We start from the raw sequence: 22,854 nt of genomic DNA, 5'->3' as shown, positions 1-22,854 counted from the left end.
GCCTTCAAAATAGCTTGAACTATTGTTTACTACCACGCAAAAACTGTTTCAAAATCTTAATAAAGATACTTCTCTTCATTTAAAATTAGTTCACAAATAATCTTTGTAGTACATTCAAAATTAAAGTGTTTTTGGGTTGAGGTGGGAAGCAGATGATGGGTGCTGGTTAGGGGTGGAGAAGCCTACTTCCACCGAACCCTTTTCAGACTGTCTTAGTTGTATTACACTAACTTTATAAAATATTTACATTAAGCTTGATGTCAGACCAAATAATAGGATCGATTCAGAATCTGAAACTGTACTAATGTAGGTATTCACAAGTGGCATTTTGAGATTCTAATTTATCGTGGATCATTTGCATAACAATTGAACATAGAAATTAGGAGCAGGAATAGGCCATTCCACTCCTCCAGCTTGCTCTGCCACTTCATAAGATTATGGCTTCAAAGCTATGTTCTTGCCTACCCCTGATTACCTTTGACTTCCTTGCTAGCCAAGATCCTAAATACCTCTGCCTCAAAAATATTCATGATGTGGAGGTGGAGGTGCCAGTGTCGGACTGGGGTGGACAAAGTTAACAATTACACAACACCAGGTTATAGTCCAACAGGTTTATTTGCAAGGCCAAGTTTTCTGAGCACTGCTCCTTCATCAGCTGGCTACCTGACGAAAGAGCAGCGCTCCAAAAGTTTGTACTTCCAAATAAACCTGATGGACTATAACCTGGAGTTGTGTGATTGTTAACATTGAAAATATTCAATGACCTTGCCTTCAATGCTCACAGGGAGAAGAGTTCTATAGACTCATAATTCTCTGAGAGAAAGGAGTTCTCCTCACCCATATGGTGTCTCCTAGTTACAGTTTCTCCTACAAATGGAAACATCCTTTCAACATCCACTGTGCCAAATAAGCTCAGTGGTTTACTCGTCTCAATAAGATTATCTTCCATTCTTCTGGACTCCAACAGATACAGGCTCAGCTTGTTCAACCTTTCCTCATAAGATAAACCATCAGCTCATGTGTTAGTTCAAAGTTTGGGAGAAGATTTGTAGCTCGGGTGCTCGTTGTTGTGGTTCTGTTCACCGAGCTGGGAATTTGTCTTGCAAACGCTTCGTCCCCTGTCTAGGTGACATCCTCAGTGCTCGGGATCCTCCTGTGAAGCGCTTCTGTGCTGTTTCTTCCGGCATTTATAGTGGCCTGTCTCTGCCGCTTCCTGTTGTCAGTTCCAGCTGTCCGCTGTAGTGGCCGGTATATTGGGTCCAGGTCGATGTGTTTATTGATAGAGTCTGTGGATGAGTGCCATACCTTTAGGAATTCCCTAGCTGTTCTCTGTTTGGCTTGCCCTATAATGGTAGTGTTGTCCCAGTCGAATTCATGTTGCTTGTTGTATAAATGCCACTATAAATGCCGGAAGGAACAGCACAGAAGTGCTTCACAGGTGGCTCCCAAGCACTGAGGATGTCACCTAGACAGGGGACGAAACGTTTGCAAGACAAATTCCCAGCTCGGCGAACAGAACCACAACATCATGTGTTAGTTGACTGAAACTTCTCTGAACAATTTTCCTTTAGGTGTTTGGCAGTAAAGACTTGAGAATTGCCGTAAACAGTCACTTTATTTTTAAAGGTTATTGTTTTATCTTCATCAGCACAACTTGCAAGAATTCTAATCCAAGAGGGAAACCAGCATTTAATCTGCACAACAGGAGATTCCCGATTCATTGGTAAGTGGACTCTAATTGGTGGAAGTATTGCCATGGAGAACGCACGAGTTAATGATGATTGAAAGTTAATGGCCAGGCTTTGATTAATTAATATTTATAGCTTCCAATAATAAATACAAGTGAGCCAGCCTGCAAGTCCGATTGACAATCCTAAACCTCGTGTCAGCATAAATTCTTTGCACACTCAAGATTGTCCAATAAATATCCAATTGCAGAATCATATTTAATGCTGTATATATGTGCTGTGTTGTGATCTCTACAAGAGTGGGCTGGATAGATATGGTCAGTAGTCAAGATTAGAGTGATGCTGGAAAAGCACAGCAAAAAGGACAAAAGGGTAACTAGAGAGAGAATAGGGCCCCTCAAGGATTTGCAAGGCGACCTTTGTATGGAGCCACAGAAAATGGGGGAGATACTAAATGAATATTTTGCATCAGTATTTACTGTGGAAAAGGATATGGAACATATAGACTGTAGGGAAATAGATGGTGACATCTTGCAAAATGTCCAGATTACAGAGGAGGAAGTGCTGGATGTCTTGAAATGGTTAAAGGTAGATAAACCCCCAGGACCCGATCAGGTGTACCCGAGAACTCTGTGGGAAGCTAGAGAAGTGATTGCTGGGCCTCTTGCTGAGATAATTGTATCATCGATAGTCACAGGTGAGGTGCCAGAAGACTGGAGGTTGGCAAACGTGGTGCCACTGTTTAAGAAGGGTGGTAAGGACAAGCCAGGGAACTATAGACTGGTGAGCCTGACCTCAGTGGTGGGCAAGTTGTTGCTGGGAATCCTGAGGGACAGGATGTACATGTATTTGGAAAGGCAAGGACTGATTCGGGATAGTCAACATGGCTTTGTGTGTGGGAAATCATGATTGGGTTTTTTGAAGAAGTAATAAAGAAGATTGATGAGGGCAGAGCAGTAGATGTGATCTGTATGGACTTCAGTAAGGCATTCTCCATGGGAGACTGATTAGCAAGGTTAGATCTCATAAAATACAGGGAGAACTAGCCATTTGGAAACAGAACTGGCTCAAAGGTAGAAGACAAAGGGTGGTGGTGGAGGGTTGTTTTTCAGACTGGAGGCCTGTGACCAGTGGAGTGCCACAAGGATCGATGCTGGGCCCTCTACTTTTTGTCATTTACATAAAAGATTTGGATGCGAGCATAAGAGGTACAGTTAGTAAGTTGGCAGATGACACCAAAATTGGAGATGTAGTGGACAGCAAAGAGGGTTACCTCAGATTACAACAGGATCTGGACCAGATGGGCCAAAGGGCTGAGAAGTGGCAGATGGAGTTTAATTCAGATAAATGCGAGGTGCTGCATTTTGGGAAAGCAAATCTTAGCAGGACTTATGCACTTAATGGTAAGGTCCTAGGGAGTGTTGTTGAACAAAAAGATCTTGGAGTGCAGGTTCATAGTTCCTTGAAAGTGGGGTCACAGGTAGATAGGATAGTGAAGAAGGCGTTTGGTATGCTTTCCTTTATTGATCAGAGTATTGAGTACAGGAGTTGGGGGGTCATGTTGCGGATGTACAGGACATTGGTTAGGCCACTGTTGGAATATTGCGTGCAATTCTGGTCTCCTTCCTATTGGAAAGGTGTTGTGAAACTTGAAAGGGTTCAGAAAAGATTTACAAGAATGTTCCCAGGGATGGAGGATTTGAGCTATGCGGAGAGGTTGAACAGGCTGGGGTTGTTTTCCCTGGAGCGTCGGAGGCTGAGGGGTCACCTTATAGAGTTTTACAAAATTATGAGGGGCATGGATAGGATAAATAGACAAAGTCTTTTCCCTGGGGTCAGGGAGTCCAGAACTAGAGGGCATAGGTTTAGGGTGAGAGGAGAAAGTTATAAAAGATACCTAAGGGGCAACGTTTTCACGCAGAGGGTGGTATGTGTATGAAATGAGCTGCCAGAGGATGTGGTGGAGGCTAGTACAATTACAACATTTAAGAGGCATTTGGATGGGTATATGAATAGGAAGGGTATGGGCTGGGTGCTGGCAGGTGGGGCTAGATTGAGTTGGGATATCTGGTCAGCATGGACAGGTTGGACTGAAGGGTCTGTTTCCACGCTGTACATCTCTATGACTCTATGAGGTCAGGCAGCATCTGAGGAGCAAGAAAATCGACATTTCAGGCAAAAGTCCTTCATCAGGAATCTGGTCAGTACCTTGCTTGTTTAGCTGTTTGTTGGATTTTTACCCAGTGACACTGATGAATCATGATATATTTCCAAGGAAGGATGATGTTTGCCATGGAGGGGTTCCAGTGCTTTGGTGAATGTTGAGTGAGCTTAATATCTTTCTTTTCATATTTTGGAGGTGCCAGTGTTGGACTGGGCTGGATAAAGTTAAAAATCACACACCACCAGGAGCAAAATCACATGACACAGAATTTATAGCAACATGATTGCAGTGTCATGGAATATAATATTAAACAAGCTAAATTTGTATAATATTAATTATTGATAGCTCTTTCTTGATTATGTGGCTGGTGGTGCATGGCCATTCTTGTTGGTGGAGCGATTTATCTGGTTAATTCCGCAATGAACGAGACTCCCTCACGCTAAACAATCACGCAATCCCCAAGCAACATCTCCACCTCCAGATGCTGTCTGGCTTGCTTTGTTCTTCCATCCTCCTGCTTATCTACTTTGGATTCCAGCACCTGCATTATATTTTATCTTATCTACTGAGTGCCACTCATGTTTGCAGAATGACAAGCTTTGTCTTTCAATATCATACTAACTTTAACTTACTTAGTTCGCCACAGAGGTGCACCATTCCCTTAGAACCGTTCTTTTTAGTTATAACGTATTTTTCTAAGTATTCCGCAGGTTAGATTAGGAAACAGATGTCATTCCTGCCCTTTTACTTCAGCCTCACGGATGTGAGCCCAGTATGGGACTGTTAATATATGTCATCATAGGACAAGCATTTAAACTGCCCCACAGATTACATTCACATTAAGTATTCTAACTACAATTTCACAGATTGGCACTGACCTGCTTCAATCAAAATAAATGAATAGTATTAAGTGGTGGCTGTTGTTGCAATCAATAATCATCATGCAAGTTAATAGTATATGGCAAAATGATCTGTGCTTATAAGATGGAGTTATTCTCAAAGGCCAGACACCAAAAGGAAAACGTTTAAATTTTACAGTATGCTCCAGTTATTGATGTAATCAGCATACAACTGCTCAAATCAATTAACACTCCCTGTAGGGAAAATAATCTGTTCAGGAGCAGGCAGTGCATTAAACCTGACTTCACAGTATGCTTATGGAGTTCCTAACTCCAGTTAATCACATCAATTATGAATTCAATCAGAATTTAAACACTATGGATAAGATAGGAAGTGGGTAATCATAAAGAAGAATTAGTTGGACTGGCAGACATGATGGATAACTTTTCTGAGGTGAGAATAAGTGAAAAAAAGGATTACAATCAAATGTGTAATTGTAATTTTTACTGCCTTGATCTATTTCTCTTACAGATGGTTACGTATTTATCTGAGAGCAATTTCATACTAAGTAATTTTAGGCATGGATACACATGCAACATAATGCTCAAGTATATGACATGGGACAACAAAGGCAAACTATGAATTCATATGACCACTGAACTATACTGTGCATTGTAAAAACTCAAGTCATGTCATTACACCAACACAGAATGTCAAAAGAATGAAAAAACTCTTCCCTGGTGCAGGAGACATATTTCTATCAAATTTATAGTGCCACAAAAACTTGCAGTTGATATGATTTCTTCACTTTGTGTGTTCCTAGCATAATGCCTTGCTGACTGCAAACATATACCAAAAAATTATGGTGAGCATGTAAAGTTCATTGTACAGGACAAAGACATCACAATTAGTGGTGCCAGTGTTAATTTATAATCAACAAATTGGAAGTACTCTTCTGAAGGACAGAAAGAGTGCTTCTCAGCTTTCACCATCAGGAGATGGAGCAAATCATGCTCATACAGGTGTCAATAATGTAGTCCCATGGTCATTGCTTTCTAAGTCAAGTTGAATGTCTTGATAAAAGATAGTCTTCCCTTAGAATTGCTTAACTTGCTGATTATATCCTGTAATTCCCTCCATATATCCCCTAACTTAACACCAGTTTCATTGCTGACCTTCTTTGGATTGCCTGTCACAACCAGAGTGTTACCCAGGTTCTAAAGGCATATCATGGACCTTTGTATGAATATTGAGGCTTAAATGAGATCTGTGTGTGATGTGAATTAACGATTAAATATGATACTTCTTCATTTTGAAACTGTTGCATGGTAACCAGTATAGGCATTAGGCTTCAGCTCTAAATAGTAATTTAAACTGTGAATGATCTGTAGTGCGACAGGCACTGAATGTCAATATAATTTTTTCCATTCTCACATACCATGTGGGCATCATGGGCTGGCATTTATAGCACACCATAATTGTTCTTAAATTGAATAACTTACTAAGCTATGTCATAGAGCAGTTAAAAGTCAATCGTGTTGCTATGGGTCAGGAATTGTACGTAGGACAGACCGGGTCAGAACAACAGATTTCCTTCCCTAAACGAAGTTAATGAAGCAGAGTAAGGGGAACAAGGGTTATGGGAAGAAGGCAGGAAAATTGGGTTGAGAAACATATCAGTCATGACCAAATGGTGGAGTGACTCGATGGGCTAAATGGCCAAAGTCTGCTCTTATACCTAATCATCTTATGATCCAGATAGGTTTTTTATGTTGATTGATAATTGTTACAAGGTTGCTGTCAGACTAGCTTTTAATTTCAGACTTTATTGACCTCAAATTCCATCATCTGCCATGGTGAGATTTGAATGATGTCCACAGAACGTTAGCCTGTGCCTCTGAATTACTAGTCCAGTGATGTGCCTACTTTGCCACTGCCAACTTCAAGATTAGGGAGGTCATACCTAGAGTACTGTGTACAATTGGTCATCTCACTTAAGGACTTAAGGACATCTATGATGGGGGGTAATAAAGGTTATCTCGACTGGTTGCTGCATCCGGGTATTGATTTATGAACAGATTTTCTGTGGACTAACACTACATTCACTGAATTTTAGATGGGCAATAGATAATAAAGTTGATGCATGTCAAATTCCTAAGGAGCTTCACAAGGTAGATACTGAGAAAGCATTTCCCCATGTTGCAGGAATAGAGAATATGGAATCACAGTGTCAAAATAAGGGATTGACCATTTGGAAATGAGATATGGAGAAACTTCTTTATTCAAAGGTTTGAATCTTTGGAATGTTTTACCCAAAAGAATTACTATTGAGAACATTTAAAGGTGAGATCGACAGATTTTGAAGCTGTAAGGGAATTTAGGAACATGTGATAAGGTAGAAAGGTGGAATGAATGTAGAAGATCAACCAAAATCTTGTTAAATAGTGGAGCAGAGTTGAAGGGTCAGATAGTCTACTACAATTTCTTTTTCCCATTTTTATTTTGTTACCCAAACAGCCCTGAAATATTTGATCCAGTTTTCTTTTATTTTTGGGATATGGGTATTATGGCTAGCTCAGTATTTATTACCCAGGTGGAAGTTAGAAATCAACCATATTTCTGTGTGTCTGGATTCACATGCAAGTCAGACCAGTTAAGAATGGCAGATTGCCTTCACTGAAGGGCATTAGTGAACAAATATAATGTGTTTTGTAGTGACAATTAATGTAATCACCATGAGTCTAGATTTATATTATGTACTTTATTTGGGTTCAAATTTCACCATTCAATGTGAAATTGGCTTTTCTGGATTACTAATCCACTGATATTACTACTATGCCACCACTCCCCTAGACCAGAACAGGTAAATTATTTCCATTGAAAGTAGTCATGGTAAAAGTTGTTACTTCAACTTGCGTCTTAGATGGAAAAACCTGTATCGACCAGTATGAAACTGCATGAAACCAAACCAAGATATATCGGTGTATACTGGTTTTGGTCTGGTCAGATATAGATTTATTCTGGAGACAATCACAAGTCTGGTTATTCTATTGCTCTGAAATCTGGGACCAGTAGTTTTCATAAGTTTTCAGCACAGACTCAGATTACAGTGCACTTAAACCCCAAACTGCCCTTTTGCATCATCCATTTGAGCATTATGTTCATCATCTTATTTGTCCTCTTTCATTTTTTTGATTACTCCTCCTCCATGACAAATTCTATTCTTTCCTCTTTTCTTACATTCTACATAAAACAAAACACAAAATGTTCATTTTTAAATCTTATTTTATGTTATTCCACAATGAAGAGTTGTGGAAGTTTCTTGCTGAAAATCCAGAGTGACCAACTCACTGACTTCAGTGCTTCAGGAGGTCTAAACCTTTTTTGTGCTGCTGTTATAATGAATGTCAGATAATTTACATAACAAACAACAAAATGTGAGGTTAATCCCACATAATACTACTGCTTGATTAGAAAGTCCTGTCATTTTAAATAATCTCAATTATCTCTGACCTGTATCAAAGTAAAAAAAGCTGCCAAACCACATAAGAGAGAACATCAAACACAGTTTCAGTGAAATAATGAGACATTTTTTATGGAAAACAACTGATGAAAGGGTTTGCATCAATTCACTTCCAATCTTATGGTATTTCGATGCAAGGCACATTTTGTTTCAAAATGAAAGAGGAAATGTGGAAATTATAAGAATCTTTTAATGCTAGACTAGAAAATAAAGCAATCATCTACAATTGCATGCAAAACCTAATGTATGGGGACATCTAAGTCAGCTGGAGAATGGATAATACTCACAAAAATATTCTAGTTAAAACTATTTCCATATGACAATCAGTCACAAGCAACAGAATAGAAATGCCATGTTCCATTTAATCCCATGCAGACAGGCAGGAGGCTGGAAGAACACAGCTAGCCAGGTAGCACCAGGATGTGGAGAAATTGATGTTTCGGGTGTAACCCTTCTTCAGGACTGGGGATGGGTGTAGGGGTGCTGCAGATTGACAGTGAGAAAGAGACTCACTATGTGCATGTCTGAGGGAGGTAGAGAACATCTTCAAAGTGGGCATCCTTTGAAGAGACTTCGCAGAGGAACATAGCAACATATTTGTAATGTCTTATTGATGCCAAATTGATGCCGTGTTATGCAAAAGAACAGCAACTATAATTTGACAATTTGAAAGTTATGATGATAGAAATGCAATTCATTTCTTTAATGCTACAATGCAACTGCACTTCTGCTGAGACTGTTGTGTTGAAATTTGTGTGCTCTCATTTCTACATTCTCTGTGGCTAAATACTGAGACTTGAGATTGCTCCCATATTGGATACATGAAGCTAAGATCACGCCACTATTAATATCACAGCCATGCTCAAGCAAGTGAAGCTTGGAGTTGGAGGATAGGAGACCAAGATTAGAAATTGGGAATAGGAAAGTATAAGAAACTGAGTGGAGTTAGATGGTAGAATTGGAAGATACAGTTGAAAGAATAGGAAGCCAGGAAGGGGTGGGACGCAGAGAAGAGGGAACATACGCTCTTTAAAAGTTTGGCCAAAAGGAGCTACTCCTTCTCCTGGCTCAGAATCAGATAAATACATTTTAAATAGATACCATTTTGATAGCAGGCTGTATGTGCCTAACTTTCAATTACTGTTTCAGGCATGGGTCCTGGATACCAGATTTATTTCCTTCATTAGAAATGTGCATTTCCCTCCCACAATTCTGGGCCTCTACAGGAAGCCAAATTTATAGAACTCAAATGGTTTAATAAGTTTGCCTGCACTTAAAAGCAAACAGTTTCAAGTACAGCTAGAATTTTGCTTCATTCCTCACTTCAGGTGGCTACCTCACTGTGTTCAATTAAATCACTGCACTTTGCAACTGAGCTATTGTTGGATTATTTCTCGAGGGGACCAAATGACAAAAAATAAAGCACTTTCATTTCATTATCTAAATTGTGGAAGTAATAGACTATTATCCTCAGGGAGCAGCATGACATTCTTTGAATTTTACTTTGCAATTTATTGCATATAATAAAATTCAGTGAAGTATTTATTAGTATAACTTAGAAACCCTGAAACTATGGGATAATGCATGGCTTCAATCAACAAGTCTTGACTATTATCCCAAATCAATTTATGAAGCTTTCACTTGGCTAAGACAAAACTGATAAATACAAAATGAATTTAGAAGGCATGTCATACCCTTCCCACTTCCACCAGATTAGTTACCATGACGATACTGGATGAATTCTCCTGCCAAATCATTCTCCAAAAATCTTTAACTGTCTCCTGCATCGGACCTAGAAAGCAAGAAAAAAGCAAATTATTGTTTAATCTTGTATTAATATATATGCATTTTGATATAGATAGCTTTTATTGATTGTAGAGTAGTAAGGCACATTGCAAATTAAATTGGTTCCCAAAAATAAACATAGGAATAAATGTTAATAATTAATCATTTACAAATGAATGCTTATTTGATTGCAATTACTTTGAAATTACTCTAATATCAATAATCTATAATGATAACCTAAAGTGCTAAAACTAGAATTATACAATATAAGTAGGTGGGTGATATTCACCAGTTTTCATATCTCAGTGTCACCATCAATGAAACTCCCATTCACCCACTGGACTATTATATACATTCTTTGCTCTTTTCCGTGGTACATAGAGCGCACAATGGATTGTTTTGTCTTCCAATCAAAAGACTCCTGAAAATATTCTCAAATTGAAAGTCATCCTCCTCTTCTAAGTCTGTTACTAATTTCTGTTCAGTATGCAAATTCTGAACCATAGAATGCTGGTCTCCATCACCATTTCCTTAAATCCCCTTTGCAAATAATTTTTCTATATGGATACACTAAGGTGCTTGATTAATACATCATCTGCTATCATTTATTTTGACATGGAGTAAGATGTCTCCCTCCTTCCATCCTAATGTCCTATCCTTTAGCTCTTGCTTAAACCTGTTGCATCTTTAACTGATTCCAGTTCTGAGAAAATGTCATTGAGCAGAATCATTGATTTAACATTAATATTTTGCTGTTTCAAGCAACTATATTTTTTGTGAAAAAATTGGACTTCTTCAGCAATATGTGGTGTCAGAAAATTCTTAAACTTTCATTCTATTATGGGCATAACACCTCTTAAAGCTTCCTTTTAAATTGTTTTTGTGTTTAACTTAGGTCAACAGTCTCTTGTTGCAGTAGGGGAAATAAACTTATCCTTTCACCTTCACCACAATCCTTCAAGTGTCTTGAAACATTTATCAAATAGACTCTTAATCTTGAGTAGCAATGCATCATGAAAATATGGTGGGATGCGCAAGGTCAGGAGAGAGTTAAATCAGACTTGTTCAAACTTCATCACTGTTCCCTGCTACACTGATATGATAGAAATTATTATTAACACAATCAAATTGATGCATCATCTAAATGTGATGGAAAGATGACTGTAAAGTTGCATCCATTTGTCCTGTAATTTATACTCTTGAATATTAGTTTGAGGTGATCATGGGGACAGAATTGCACACAGACATTTATTTCCTATCTCACTGAACTGAAGCAAAAAGATTGGCCACTCTTAATTCGTATTGCTGGAGAGTAACTTAAATGAAACAGAAATTCTATCCAAACTGCTTTTTTCCTTGTTCTCTTTGCTCCAAAGCTTTTATAAAGACAAATTCATTTGGTGAAGGTTATTCGTGTTGGTTTAAAAATTATAACCCCAGTTTTGCTAGACAGGCATGCAGATGAAAGACCAGGACAAAGATGCAACATGCCTGATTGGTGATTTGTGCCCTGTCTGATGGGATTCATTGCTCAGAATCATACTCCCACTGTTTATTGTAAGATTACAGCTCAGGGTGGTCCTTGTTCTGCTTGAAGGCAAATAAATTTTGTGGTCATGGCAAGTGAAATAGAACAGAATTAGCATTTAAAACAAAAACTGAATGTAAGCGATAGATGTCTATTTGATTTGTAAGAGAGCAAGTAGACTGTGCTACTACAATAACATCAGGTTGAAACTGATCCATCTGAAATGAAACAAAGACATGGCCACTTTAAAGAACAGAAGATTATTGCAGACAAGAATACAATTGGCAGAAGGCCCTTTCCTTACCAATCCCAGAATCACTGGAAACCCCATAGAGTTTGTGATCTGGTTCACTCCTTTTGATCTTAAACCTAAGTCCCAATATTTCTTTTATGTTGGTTGTACTGCTGACTATCAAACTACTTGAAGGCATTAAACAAGAGACCAGAGAAAACAGAAATCATCTGTAATTCAATACGAGTTTGCTTTTATCTTCCTTTTATATCATTTAAAATTTTGTGACAAATCAGTTAAGTACATATTAAGCTATGTCATGTTCAGCAACAGAAGACAGTCCTGAGGAACAGTATATGACATTACAGAGATCAAAGGCAATGGAACACAAGGAACTGAGATAAAGAGTGGATTTTCCTTTAGACCAGATTAATGACAAAATAAATATAGGAGCAGAACTTCCATTTGCAATCTCAAACCCTTTCCTTTGGTCAGAAATCTGAAACCTTTTGTTAGACATGTTCCTGGTGAGATGTGAAATTGAACTATCTTGTACTCATAGTGTTATAAGGCAGCATGAAATGCTTGGATAAAGAAAGAATGGAGGGCAATTTTTTTTATTCATTTATGAGGTGCAGGTGTCACTCGCTGTGCAGCATTAATCGGTCATCTTTAGTTGACCTGAGAAGGTGGTAATAAGCTACCTCCTTGAACCACAGCAGTCCATGTGCTGTAGTTCGACCCACAATGCTGTTCGGGAGGGAGTTCCAGGACTTTGACCCAGCGACAATGAAGGAACGGTGATGTGTTTCCAATTCAGGATGATGAGTGGCTGAGAGAAGAAATTACAGGTGGTAGTGTTCCACTGCATCTGTTGCTTTTATCCTTCTGATGGAACTGGTAATGGATTTGAAAAGTGCTGTTTAAGAAGCCTTGATGTATTTCTGCAGTTAAGGTACACATTAAGTGTGGGTGGTAGAGGGAGTGAATGTTCGTGGATGTGGTGCCAATCGAATGGTCTGCTTTGCCCTGGATGGTGTCAAGCTTCTTAAGTGTTGTTGGAGCTGCACTCATCCAAGAATATGGGGAATATTATTCATGTTTGCCATTAAATTAATATGTTTGTCCTATCTTTCACTGTGGATTGCATTGGCCTTTTACTTTGTCATAACAGCAAGCAACAGACCCTAACCACCCTGTGCAGAACTGTTTATAAACACCTACGGAGCAGGTGGGATTTGAACCTATGCTTCCTGCCTCAGAGGTAGGGACGCTACCCTCAGTTTCACAAGAAGACCAAGGTTCAGGCTTCATTCCATTAGCTACTAATGGATAGATTACAGATGTCAATGAAGGATAATTAAATGGCAACAGTGAAAAATATTTCAAACATTTAAGAGACATTTTCAGATCTTTGCTTCCATTGGGAAGTTTTGCACATACCAAAGAATGATATACAATCCTTCAAGGAATTAATAAGCTAAAGGGGTAATGGTACATGTAGTGCATCTGGAATTGTAATGGGCATTTGGAAAGGTACCACATAAAAGACAAGATACAACTTAAGTGTTTATACTGTTGAGGTAATATAGGAGCAAGTCTGGAGGACTAGCTAACTAACAGGCTGCAGAGAATTGGGATGAATGTTCATTCCGATATTGGCAAACTGTAATCGGTCAGCTGCCACAGGGCAATTTACAGGTGATAGTAATGACTTGGATGAATGATAAGTGCATTGCAACTATATAGGCTGATGATATAGTGATAGATAGGAAAGATAGGTAGGTATAAAGGTACGAAAGCAGGTTGTGAAGAGCACATCAAATCGAGAAATAGAGTTATGGTCCAACCCATCCATGCCGACCAGATATCCCAACTCAATCTAGTCCCACCTGCTAGCACCCGGCCCATATCCCTCCAAACCCTTCCTATTCATATACCAATCCAAACGCTTCTTAAATGCTGCAATTGTATCAGCCTCCACCACATCCTCTAGCAGCTCATTCCATATACGTACCACCCTCTGACTGAAAATGTTGCCCCTTAGGTCTTTTTTATATCTTTCCCCTCTCACCATAAACCTATGCCCTCTAGTTCTGCCCTCCCCCACGACAGGGAAAATACTTTGTCTATTTATCCTATCCATGCCCCTCATAATTTTGTAAACCTCTACAAGGTTACACCTCAGCCTCTGAAGCTCCAGGGGAAACAGCCCCAGACTATTCACAGCCTCTCCCTATAGGTCAAATCCTCCAACCCTGGCAACATCCTTGTAAATCTTTTCTGAACCCTTCCAAGTTTCACAACATCTTTCTAATAGGAAGGAGACCAGAATTGCATGCAATATTCCAACAGTGGCCTAACCAATGTCCTGTACAGTCACAACATGGCCCCCCAACTCCTGTACTCAATACTCTGACCAATAAAAGAAAGCATACCAACCGCCTTCTTCACTATCCTCTCTACCTGCAACCCCACTTTCAAGGAGCTATGTACCTGCACTCCAAGGTCTCTTTGTTTAGCAACACTCCCTAGGATCTTACCATTAAGTGTATAAGTCCTGCTAAGATTTGCTTTCCCAAAATGCAGCACCTTGCATTTACCTGAATTAAACTCCATCTGCCACTTCTCAGCCCATTGGCCCATCTGGTCAAGATCCTGTTGTATATTGAAACGAATTCATCACCTGAAGGCTGGGAGGCAGGATGGCTGGAAATCTAGGTGCGAATGGGAAAATGTGACCCATCCACCTTCTCGACCTCTGCCCATACTCTCCAGCTCCCTCACAATTAAGGACTGGTTAGAAACAAGTGTCCTCCTAGAGCCCTCATCCTGCTACTGCTGCTATTTGAGCTGAGCTCCGCCATGATGGCAACAGCCGGCTATAACCATGGCTTTGTAGGAGTGTCCCTCTTATTTTAAAAAACCATGCCCAATAGACAGTCGCGAGGGCTAGCCATTGGTGAAGAGCCGTTCTTTAAAGCCCCTCTCTCTCACCACACCACGAGACTTCACAATTGGCCTCACTGAACACATTTATCCATCCTTATGTCACACTACTGTGACGATCCTGCAACTTGGGTCTCCTGCAGTACCAGTAATAGGCATCATACTTGGTGGCACTGCTGGTACAGGAGGGCTGCTTGCCTCTGACTGGCCAGCTGCTCTTAGCTGTGGGACATTGACCTTGATCACAATGCAGTCATTAATGGCAACCAGGTAGGTACCTGAATGGCAGTAAATTCAATCTAGGAGGGCCTAAAGTGACTACAGCAGGATCCACACTGTAAATTTCCAATTCCACTGAACATTCTGCAAGCTGGATGAAGTGAATAAAATGGTGGTTGGAGTAAAATTTTGAAAAACTGAAATTTTTTTTCAACTCTGATGGGATGATGATAAAAACTGAATATTAATACATGGAGAGAGACAAGAAATGCTGTGACTTAGAAGGTGCTGGATATTGTCAAACATGAACTACAGAAAGTCAGCATACCAGGTAATCAACAAATGAAATGTTGGCTTTTCTTGCAAGGGGAATGGGAGTATAAAAAATGTGAATTCCTGTTACAAATATGCAATGCATTAATGAGACCACATCTAGTATAATGTGTTCAGCTTTGGTTTCTTTATTTAAGGAGCAATATCCTTTCATTGGAGTAGTTAAGTGATGGTTCACTCAGATAATTTGAAGATGAAGGGGTTGCCTTATGAGGAAAGAGTGAGTCGGTTGGGTCTATCCTTATTGGAGTTAAGATGAGAGGTGATTATATTGAAACATGTAAGGTTCTGTATTGGCTTGACAAAGTAAATGCTGTTGCTGTGAGCAAATCTGGAATGTGATGGCAAAGTTTCAGGTGGAGGTTAGATGAAATTGATCTTTCAGAGGTTTGTTAACATTTAAGTGTAGTGGATGATATGCCAATGAACATTTGCAAGATTTAATTAGGTATGTTTTTGACTTACATGGAATTGAGCATTACACAGGAGGTGGAGACTGGGTAAGGTGTTCAGCCAGAAAAGTGGAGTTAAAGTTAAAATCAGTTTAGCACAGCTCTTTTTCTTCAAAGCTGGGCATTATTGAAGGGCAACATTTTTTGTATATCCCTAATTACTCTTCACTAAATGTCTTGCTAGGTCATTTCAGAGTCAATCATATTGCTATGGGTCTGGAATCACATGTAGGTCAGACCAGGTAAGGACTGGATCAGATGGTTGGCTTTTTAAAGAATAATTGATGATAGCTTTATCACTTAATTCATGTGTGGAATTTCCCCAAAGCATCAGCCTGAGCTTCTGGAACTGTGGCCACGACAGTATCTTTTCCTGCCTCTATTTCTTAGTTTATAAACGGAGGACATTGGAATCACCAATGGTGATCTTTAATAAGCAAGGCATCTTTAAAGGTCCATGAAGTCAGAAATGCAGTTACTGATACTTATTTAGCCAGCTGAATGTTGAGTCCCTATTCAAAAGTGGAATAAATTGTTCTATCTTAGTAAAACGTAACTCTCAAATGACCACTGCCCTATTAGTAAAGGTAAGCCAGGCGGAAGCGATTTTGTTTATTGAAGTGCCATTATAAAGCTTACAAGGCACCCATACTAAATAATCATCAAGTTATAAATGCTGGATTAAGAAACATGACTCAATTCCGTGTGAAACATAATAATATTACATTTTTTAAAATTTGTTTGAAATTTTTTGCTTTGTGAGGTAATTTTCATTTTGAGTGCAAGAAAAGGTAAACAATGTCAGGATAGTCCAATGACAAGTGTACATTCATACTCTGCCATTAGACTGAGTAACGATATTGGTGCATAGTTTCCAGACAATGTTATCACACATGCACACATATGTAGGGTATATTATAATCAAATCATGCCACATATGTTCAAAAAAATCATTGCGTTAAGTGACTAGGATTGAAATGATTTGTGAAAATGTGACATTGACTAATTAATCAAAACTGCCAGAGCAGCTCTAAATTACCATATGCATGTAAGTTATTAATCCTATCTGCTATGCAGTTTTAACATATTCATTAATTAACAGATTATCGTTAATTCTGTTAACAATGTTCAGTTCAGAATAATATTACATAATACTCATTACAATGCAGAATCATAATGTTAAGATTAGGCTACGTGAACGTAATGTTTGTTTAGTGTTTATTGTACCCAAGAATACAATAGCATCAGATGTAAAATATTTTCTACGAACTTTAGCAATATGTTGCTGAATATGAAGCTTTCTTGTAGTGTCAAAACAATAGCTGCAGTGATGTTTCATTTCACAGTATATTCCACTAAATTTCAGGCGTACTTCATGAAATATGTGACTTAATGATTTTTCTTTTGAACAAAATGTAAGTGTTTTGCAAAATTACGGCTCAGCTGAATGTTCTATTGTCAAGGTCATTTTATCTCTTTCTAACCCAATTCTTTGCTGTCGTTATAGAAACCTATTGCCCTACCATTGTTGGAGGATACAGAGAAACTCCTGATCAATATTGTTCTTTCAAGCAGACTGCGCTCTGAGAGTCTGCGAAGCACAGGAGAAAAGAGAAAATGCATTACATTGGGAACTCAGTGATGCACTAAATTAGCATATGATTCTTTTATCTTTGATTTAGCCTTAACTGATGTCTCTGCAATCCAATTCCATGTGGCTGTGGCAACAAGTAAGTGCATAACATGTCCTGAATTTGGCACTTAAACTGTAATCTCAGAATAGCCTGTGGATAATGCGAGAATCTTCTGAGACAGTGGCCAAGCCCAGTTTTGCAGCAACTGAAAGCACTGCATTGTGAATGCAACAATGTTACCATGTATATCTTAAGAAATACCTAGTACACTTAAAGTATCCATAGAAGAAGCACGCACAAGATAAAATGCATTAGGGACTAGCCATGAGTTCAAAAGTAGGGGACTACTTTTAAATACAGCGGCAATCAAGGCATTGGATACTGTGGCAAGATTAAGGCATTGGAAAGGCCTTGTAGTGTAGAAGGATAATGTTGGAAAAATTAAGCAGGAAGTAAGGCATTGGACAAACAGCACCAGAATGAGAGAAGGCCCACTGGGCAAAGCACTGAACAGTTAAATGACAAATTAAATTTAATGAATGGAGAGTGAGGAGGCAAAGATCATTCTGGTAGGCTGATCCATGGTAGGCTCATTCATAAAGTCAGGAAGTATGGGATCCAGGGAGATTTGGCTAACTGGATTCAGAATTGGTTGGCTGACAGAAGGCAGAGAGTGATTAGATTAGATTACTTACAGTGTAGAAACAGGCCCTTCGGCCCAACAAGTCCACACCGCCCCACCGAAGCGCAACCCATCCATACCCCTACATCTACCCCTTACCTAACACTATGGGCAATTTAGCATGGCCAATTCACCTGACCTGCACATCTTTGGACTGTGGGAGGAAACCGGAGCACCTGGAGGAAACCCACGCAGACACGGGGAGAACGTGCAAACTCCACACAGTCAGTCGCCTGAGGCGGGAATTGAACCTGGGTCTCTGGCGCTGTGATTGTGGTTGTAGATGGAAAGTATTCTGCCTGGAGGTCAGTGTTGAGTGGGGTCCCGCAGGGCTCTGTTCTTGGGTCTCTGCTTTTTGTAGTTTTTATAAGTGACTTGGATGAGGAGGTTGCGGGGTGGGTTAGTAAATTTGCTGATGACACAAAGGTTGGAGGTGCAATTGATAGTATCGACGGCTATTGCAGGTTGCAGCACGATATACACAGGATGCAGAGATTAGAAATGGCAGATGGAGTTCAACCTGGACAAATGCGAAGTGATGCATTTTGGAAGGTCGAACTCGAATGCTGAATAAAGGATTAAAGACAGGATTCTTGGCAGTGTGGAGGAACAGAGAGATCTTGGTGTTCAAGTACATAGATCCCTCAACGTTGCCACCCAAGTGGATAGGGTTGTTAAGAAAGCATATGGTGTTTTGGCTTTCATTAACGGGAGGATCGAGTTTAAGAGCCGTGAGGTTTTTCTACAACTCTACAAGTCCCTGGTGAGACCACACTTGGAATATTGTGTCCAGTTCTGTCCAGTTCCTTCTATAGGAAAGATACAGAGGCTTTGGAGAGAGTGCAAAGAAGGTTTACCAGGATGAGAGGTTCAGTAAGCTCGGACTATTCTCTCTGGAGAGAAGGAGGAAGAGAGGTGATCTGATTGAGGTGTACGAGATAATGAGAGGAATGGATAGAGTCAATAGTCACAGATTTTTCCACAGGGCAGGATTGACTGGTACAAGAGGTCATAGTTTTAAGATATTAGGAGAAGAGTATAGAGGGGATGTCAGAGAAAGGTTCTTTACGCAGAGAGTTGTGAATGTATGGAATGCGTTGCCAGCCGTGGTAGTGGAAGCAGAGTCATTAGGGACATTTAAGTGACTGCTGGACATGCACATGGATAGCAGTGAGTTGAGAGGTGCATAGGTTAAGTTATTTTACTTTACATTAGGATTAATCCTTGGCACAACATTGTGGTCCAAAGAGCCTGTTCTGTGCTGTACGTTTCTATGTTACATGTTCTAACGGCGATGCACATTAGTAGGTAAAAGAGAAATATCTTTGACATGTTAGAAAATAAGAAATTAAATGGGGCAGAAGAGTAAAGGAATGTAGGGATACAGGTAAATTAAAATTTACAAATGCTAAGAAAATACTCTAATGTATTCCCAGTGTGAAGGTTTAAGCAGTTACGTTAAATATGTATGGAGACCTAGGATATAGAAATACTTTAGAAATTGCAACATTATTGACAAGGACGATATCAGATCTGAAAAATTACAGCTATCAGGAACAGTTGAACCAGCTGTGTCCTTTTCTTTAGAAAATAGAAGAAAAATAGAAGTGAGAAAATTAAATGTGATCTGATAAAAGTCTTTAAAATTATGAGTGGGCCCATGACAAAAGATGTGGAGGGAATGCTTCTGTTGGTGGGTGGATCCAAAACTAGGTCCATAGATATAGGATAAGTCTGAATATATTCAATGAAAATAAGGGGAATAATCTACATTGAGAGATGGAGCCATGTATAAATTGTAGTCAGATTAAAAGCACTGGATAAACTGCAGTAAGACACAGAGGCCCTGGATAAATTGTACTGTGTGATGGAATACTGAATGAAGTGCAGTGGGAAATAAGCCTCCAAATGATCTTCAAAATTGTGCACACTCTGCCACTGGTCATTCTTTATGTGGAGCCATCCAGGATGGTTGATATAGTCCTTTAGTTTTAGAATCATTACTGAAGAATTAAAAAGGATCGTAAGCTTAAAGCAAAACCTTTCTGGGATTGTTTGACAATTGCTGAAAAAATGATCCCCAGTGGCCAGTATACTATAGATTGTTGATTATGATGGCAAGACCTTTCATCATTGTAAGTTACATTTCCTGAGCAAGTAATAGTACAGAGAGTATGGAAAGGCTCAGGAATCTAACTTCTGGCACATCAGGTCAGAGGACAATTATGAGGTGGGGGGGGGCAGTCAATGCAGGACTGAGGGTGGTGTACTTAAATGGATGCATTATATGAAAGAAGGTAATGAGCTTGTAGTGTGAATTGAAACTGATGGGTCCGATGGTTTGGACATCACAGAGATATGTTCGCAAGGAGGTCGAGGCTGGGAACTGAATGTCCAAGGTTACACATCCTATCGAAAGGAGAGGCAGATGGGCAGAGGAGGCTGAGATGCCTTGTTTGTATGAAATGAAATTAAATCGATAGTAAGAAATGATATAGAATCGGAAGGTGCAGATTCTGTGTGGGTAGAGTTGAGGAATCGCAAAGGGAAAAACGATGCTAAAAAGGGAGTTATATACAGATCTTCTAATAGTCATCAAGATATGGGAAGAAAATAAATAAGGAAACAGAAAAAGCATGGAAGAAAGGTACTATTATAATAATCACAGGGGACACTGACATGCAGGTTGACTAGGAAAATCAGTTTGGCAGTGGACCTTAAAAGAATTTGTGGAATATCTATGAGGTTTTTTTTTTGGAGAGCCATGAGGGAACAGGCAATTCTGGATTTGGTTCTGTGCAGTGAAGCTAACTTGATTAAGGTGAAGAACCACTAGGGGTAGTGATCATAATATGATAGAATTCACCCTGTAGTTTGAGAGAGTGAAGGTGGAAACTAATATAACAGCATTACAATTGTGTAAATGAGACTACAAAGGCCTGAGGGAAGAACTGGCCAAAACTGATTGGAAGGTGAGCATAACAGGGAACATGGTGGAGTAGCAATGGCAGGGGGCAATTCAGGATGCACAACAGAAATTCTTCCCAAGGAAGAGAAACACATGTTAAGGAGAGGATGAGGCAATCATGGCTGACCAGAGACATCTGGGACAGCATAAAAACAAAAGAAAAGACAGACAATGGTGAAGATTAGCAAGAAGACAGAGAACTGGGAAGCCTTTAGAAATCAGGAGGAGCAACTAAAAAAGCAAAAAGGGGAGAGAAAATGAAATATGATGCTAAACTACTTAGTAATATAAAAGATTGTAAGAGTTTGGTTTAGATATAAAAGGTAAGAGTGAGGCAAGAGTGGATATTGGACCACTGCAAAATGAGGTGGAAGAAGTAGTAATGGGGAACTAAGAAACAGTGAAGGAACTGAATTGGTACTTTGTTTCAGTTTTCACAGAGGACGACATTAGTAGCATACTGAGAACTTCAAGAGAGTCATGGAGCAGAGGTGAGTGTAATGGCCATCACTAATGAAAAGGTGCTTGGAAAACCGAAAGGTCCAGAGGTTATAAATCACCTGGACCAGATGGACTACACCCCAGAGTTCAGAAGGAGATAGCTGAGAAGATTGAGGAGGCATTGGTGGTGATCGCTCAGTAATCACTGGAGTCAAGAGATGGTTCCAGAGGACTGGAAAGTAGTGAATATAACCCCTCTGTTTAAGAAGGCAGGGAGGCAGAAGACAGGAAATTACAGGCCAGTTAGTCTAATCTCGATCTTAAAGTTCATCATTAAGGATGAGATTGTGGAATATTTGAAAGCACATGGCAAAATACGGATGAGTTAGCATGGCATAATCAAGGGCAATCTTTTTCACAAATTTGACAGAACTCTTTGAGAAGGTAAGGGGCAAGTTAGACAGAAGTGGATGTGATCCCTTTGGATTTCCAGAAGACCTTTGAAAAGGTGCCGCAAGGTACTGGCGTGAATAGAAGACTGAGAGTGGGGATAAAGGGGTCTTTTTCAGCATGGTAGCTAGTGACTAGTGCGGTTACACAGGGATCAGTGTTGACACCATAACTATTCATGTTATCCTGCAGAATGACTTCGACAGGCTAGGAGAGTGGGCAAAGAAGTGACAGATGGAATGCAAAGTGGGAAAATGAGAGACTATGCACTTTGGTTGGAACAAAAAAAGTATAGACTCTTTTCTAAATGGGAAAGGCTGTGGAAATCTGAAGCACAAAGGGACTTAGAGGTCCAAGTTCAGAATTCTCTTAAGATAAACACACAGATTCAGTTACCAGTAAGGAAGGCAAGTGCAATGTTAGCATTGATTTCAAGAGGGGTAGAATACAATAGCAGAGATGTACTGCTGAGGCTGTATAAGTCTCTGGTCAGACCACATGGAAACATTGTGAACAGTTTTGGACGCTATCTCTAGTAATAATATACTGGCCTTGGAGGGGGCCAAGAGGAGGGTTACAAGAATTATCCCGGAGATGAAGAGATTGTCATTTGAGGGATGGTTAGGGACTCTGGGTTTGTATTTGGAGTTTAGAAGGATGAGGGGGAATCTGATTGAAACTTACAGAATACTGAGAGGCCTGGATAGAGTGGATGTGGAGATAATGTTTCCATTAGTAGGAGAGACTAGGACCTGAGAGCACAACCTCAGAGTGAAGGAATGCTCCTTTGGAACTGAGATGAGCAGGAATTTCTTCAGTCAGATGATGGTAAATATGTGGAACTCATTGCCGCAGAGGGCTATGGAGGCCAAGTCATTGACTACATTTAAAACAGAGATAGATAGGTTCCTGATTAGTATGGGGGTCAAGCGTTACTGGGAGAAGGCAGGTGAATGGGGTTGAGAA

At 39.7% G+C, this 22,854-nt stretch overlaps 1 protein-coding gene across 6 annotated transcripts in view; it reads right to left on the bottom strand.

Annotated features, from left to right (window-relative positions):
- Positions 1-22,854, bottom strand: part of ptprt (protein tyrosine phosphatase receptor type T) — a 1,418,554-nt gene that overhangs the window by 72,866 nt on the left and 1,322,834 nt on the right. For 5 of the 6 annotated variants that reach the window (XM_072556501.1, XM_072556496.1, XM_072556498.1 and 2 more), the window contains one exon: positions 9,910-10,007. In XM_072556501.1, the coding sequence (XP_072412602.1) occupies positions 9,910-10,007 (98 nt within the window). The remainder of the gene's footprint in view (positions 1-9,909; positions 10,008-22,854) is intronic. The other variant, XM_072556497.1, reaches the window with a different exon arrangement.

The sequence above is a fragment of the Chiloscyllium punctatum genome, chromosome 37, assembly GCF_047496795.1.
Source record: "Chiloscyllium punctatum isolate Juve2018m chromosome 37, sChiPun1.3, whole genome shotgun sequence".
NCBI classification, from domain to species: domain Eukaryota; kingdom Metazoa; phylum Chordata; class Chondrichthyes; order Orectolobiformes; family Hemiscylliidae; genus Chiloscyllium; species Chiloscyllium punctatum.
The sequence above is the reverse complement of the archived record's forward strand: the minus strand, read 5'-3'. Positions and strand labels throughout refer to the sequence as shown.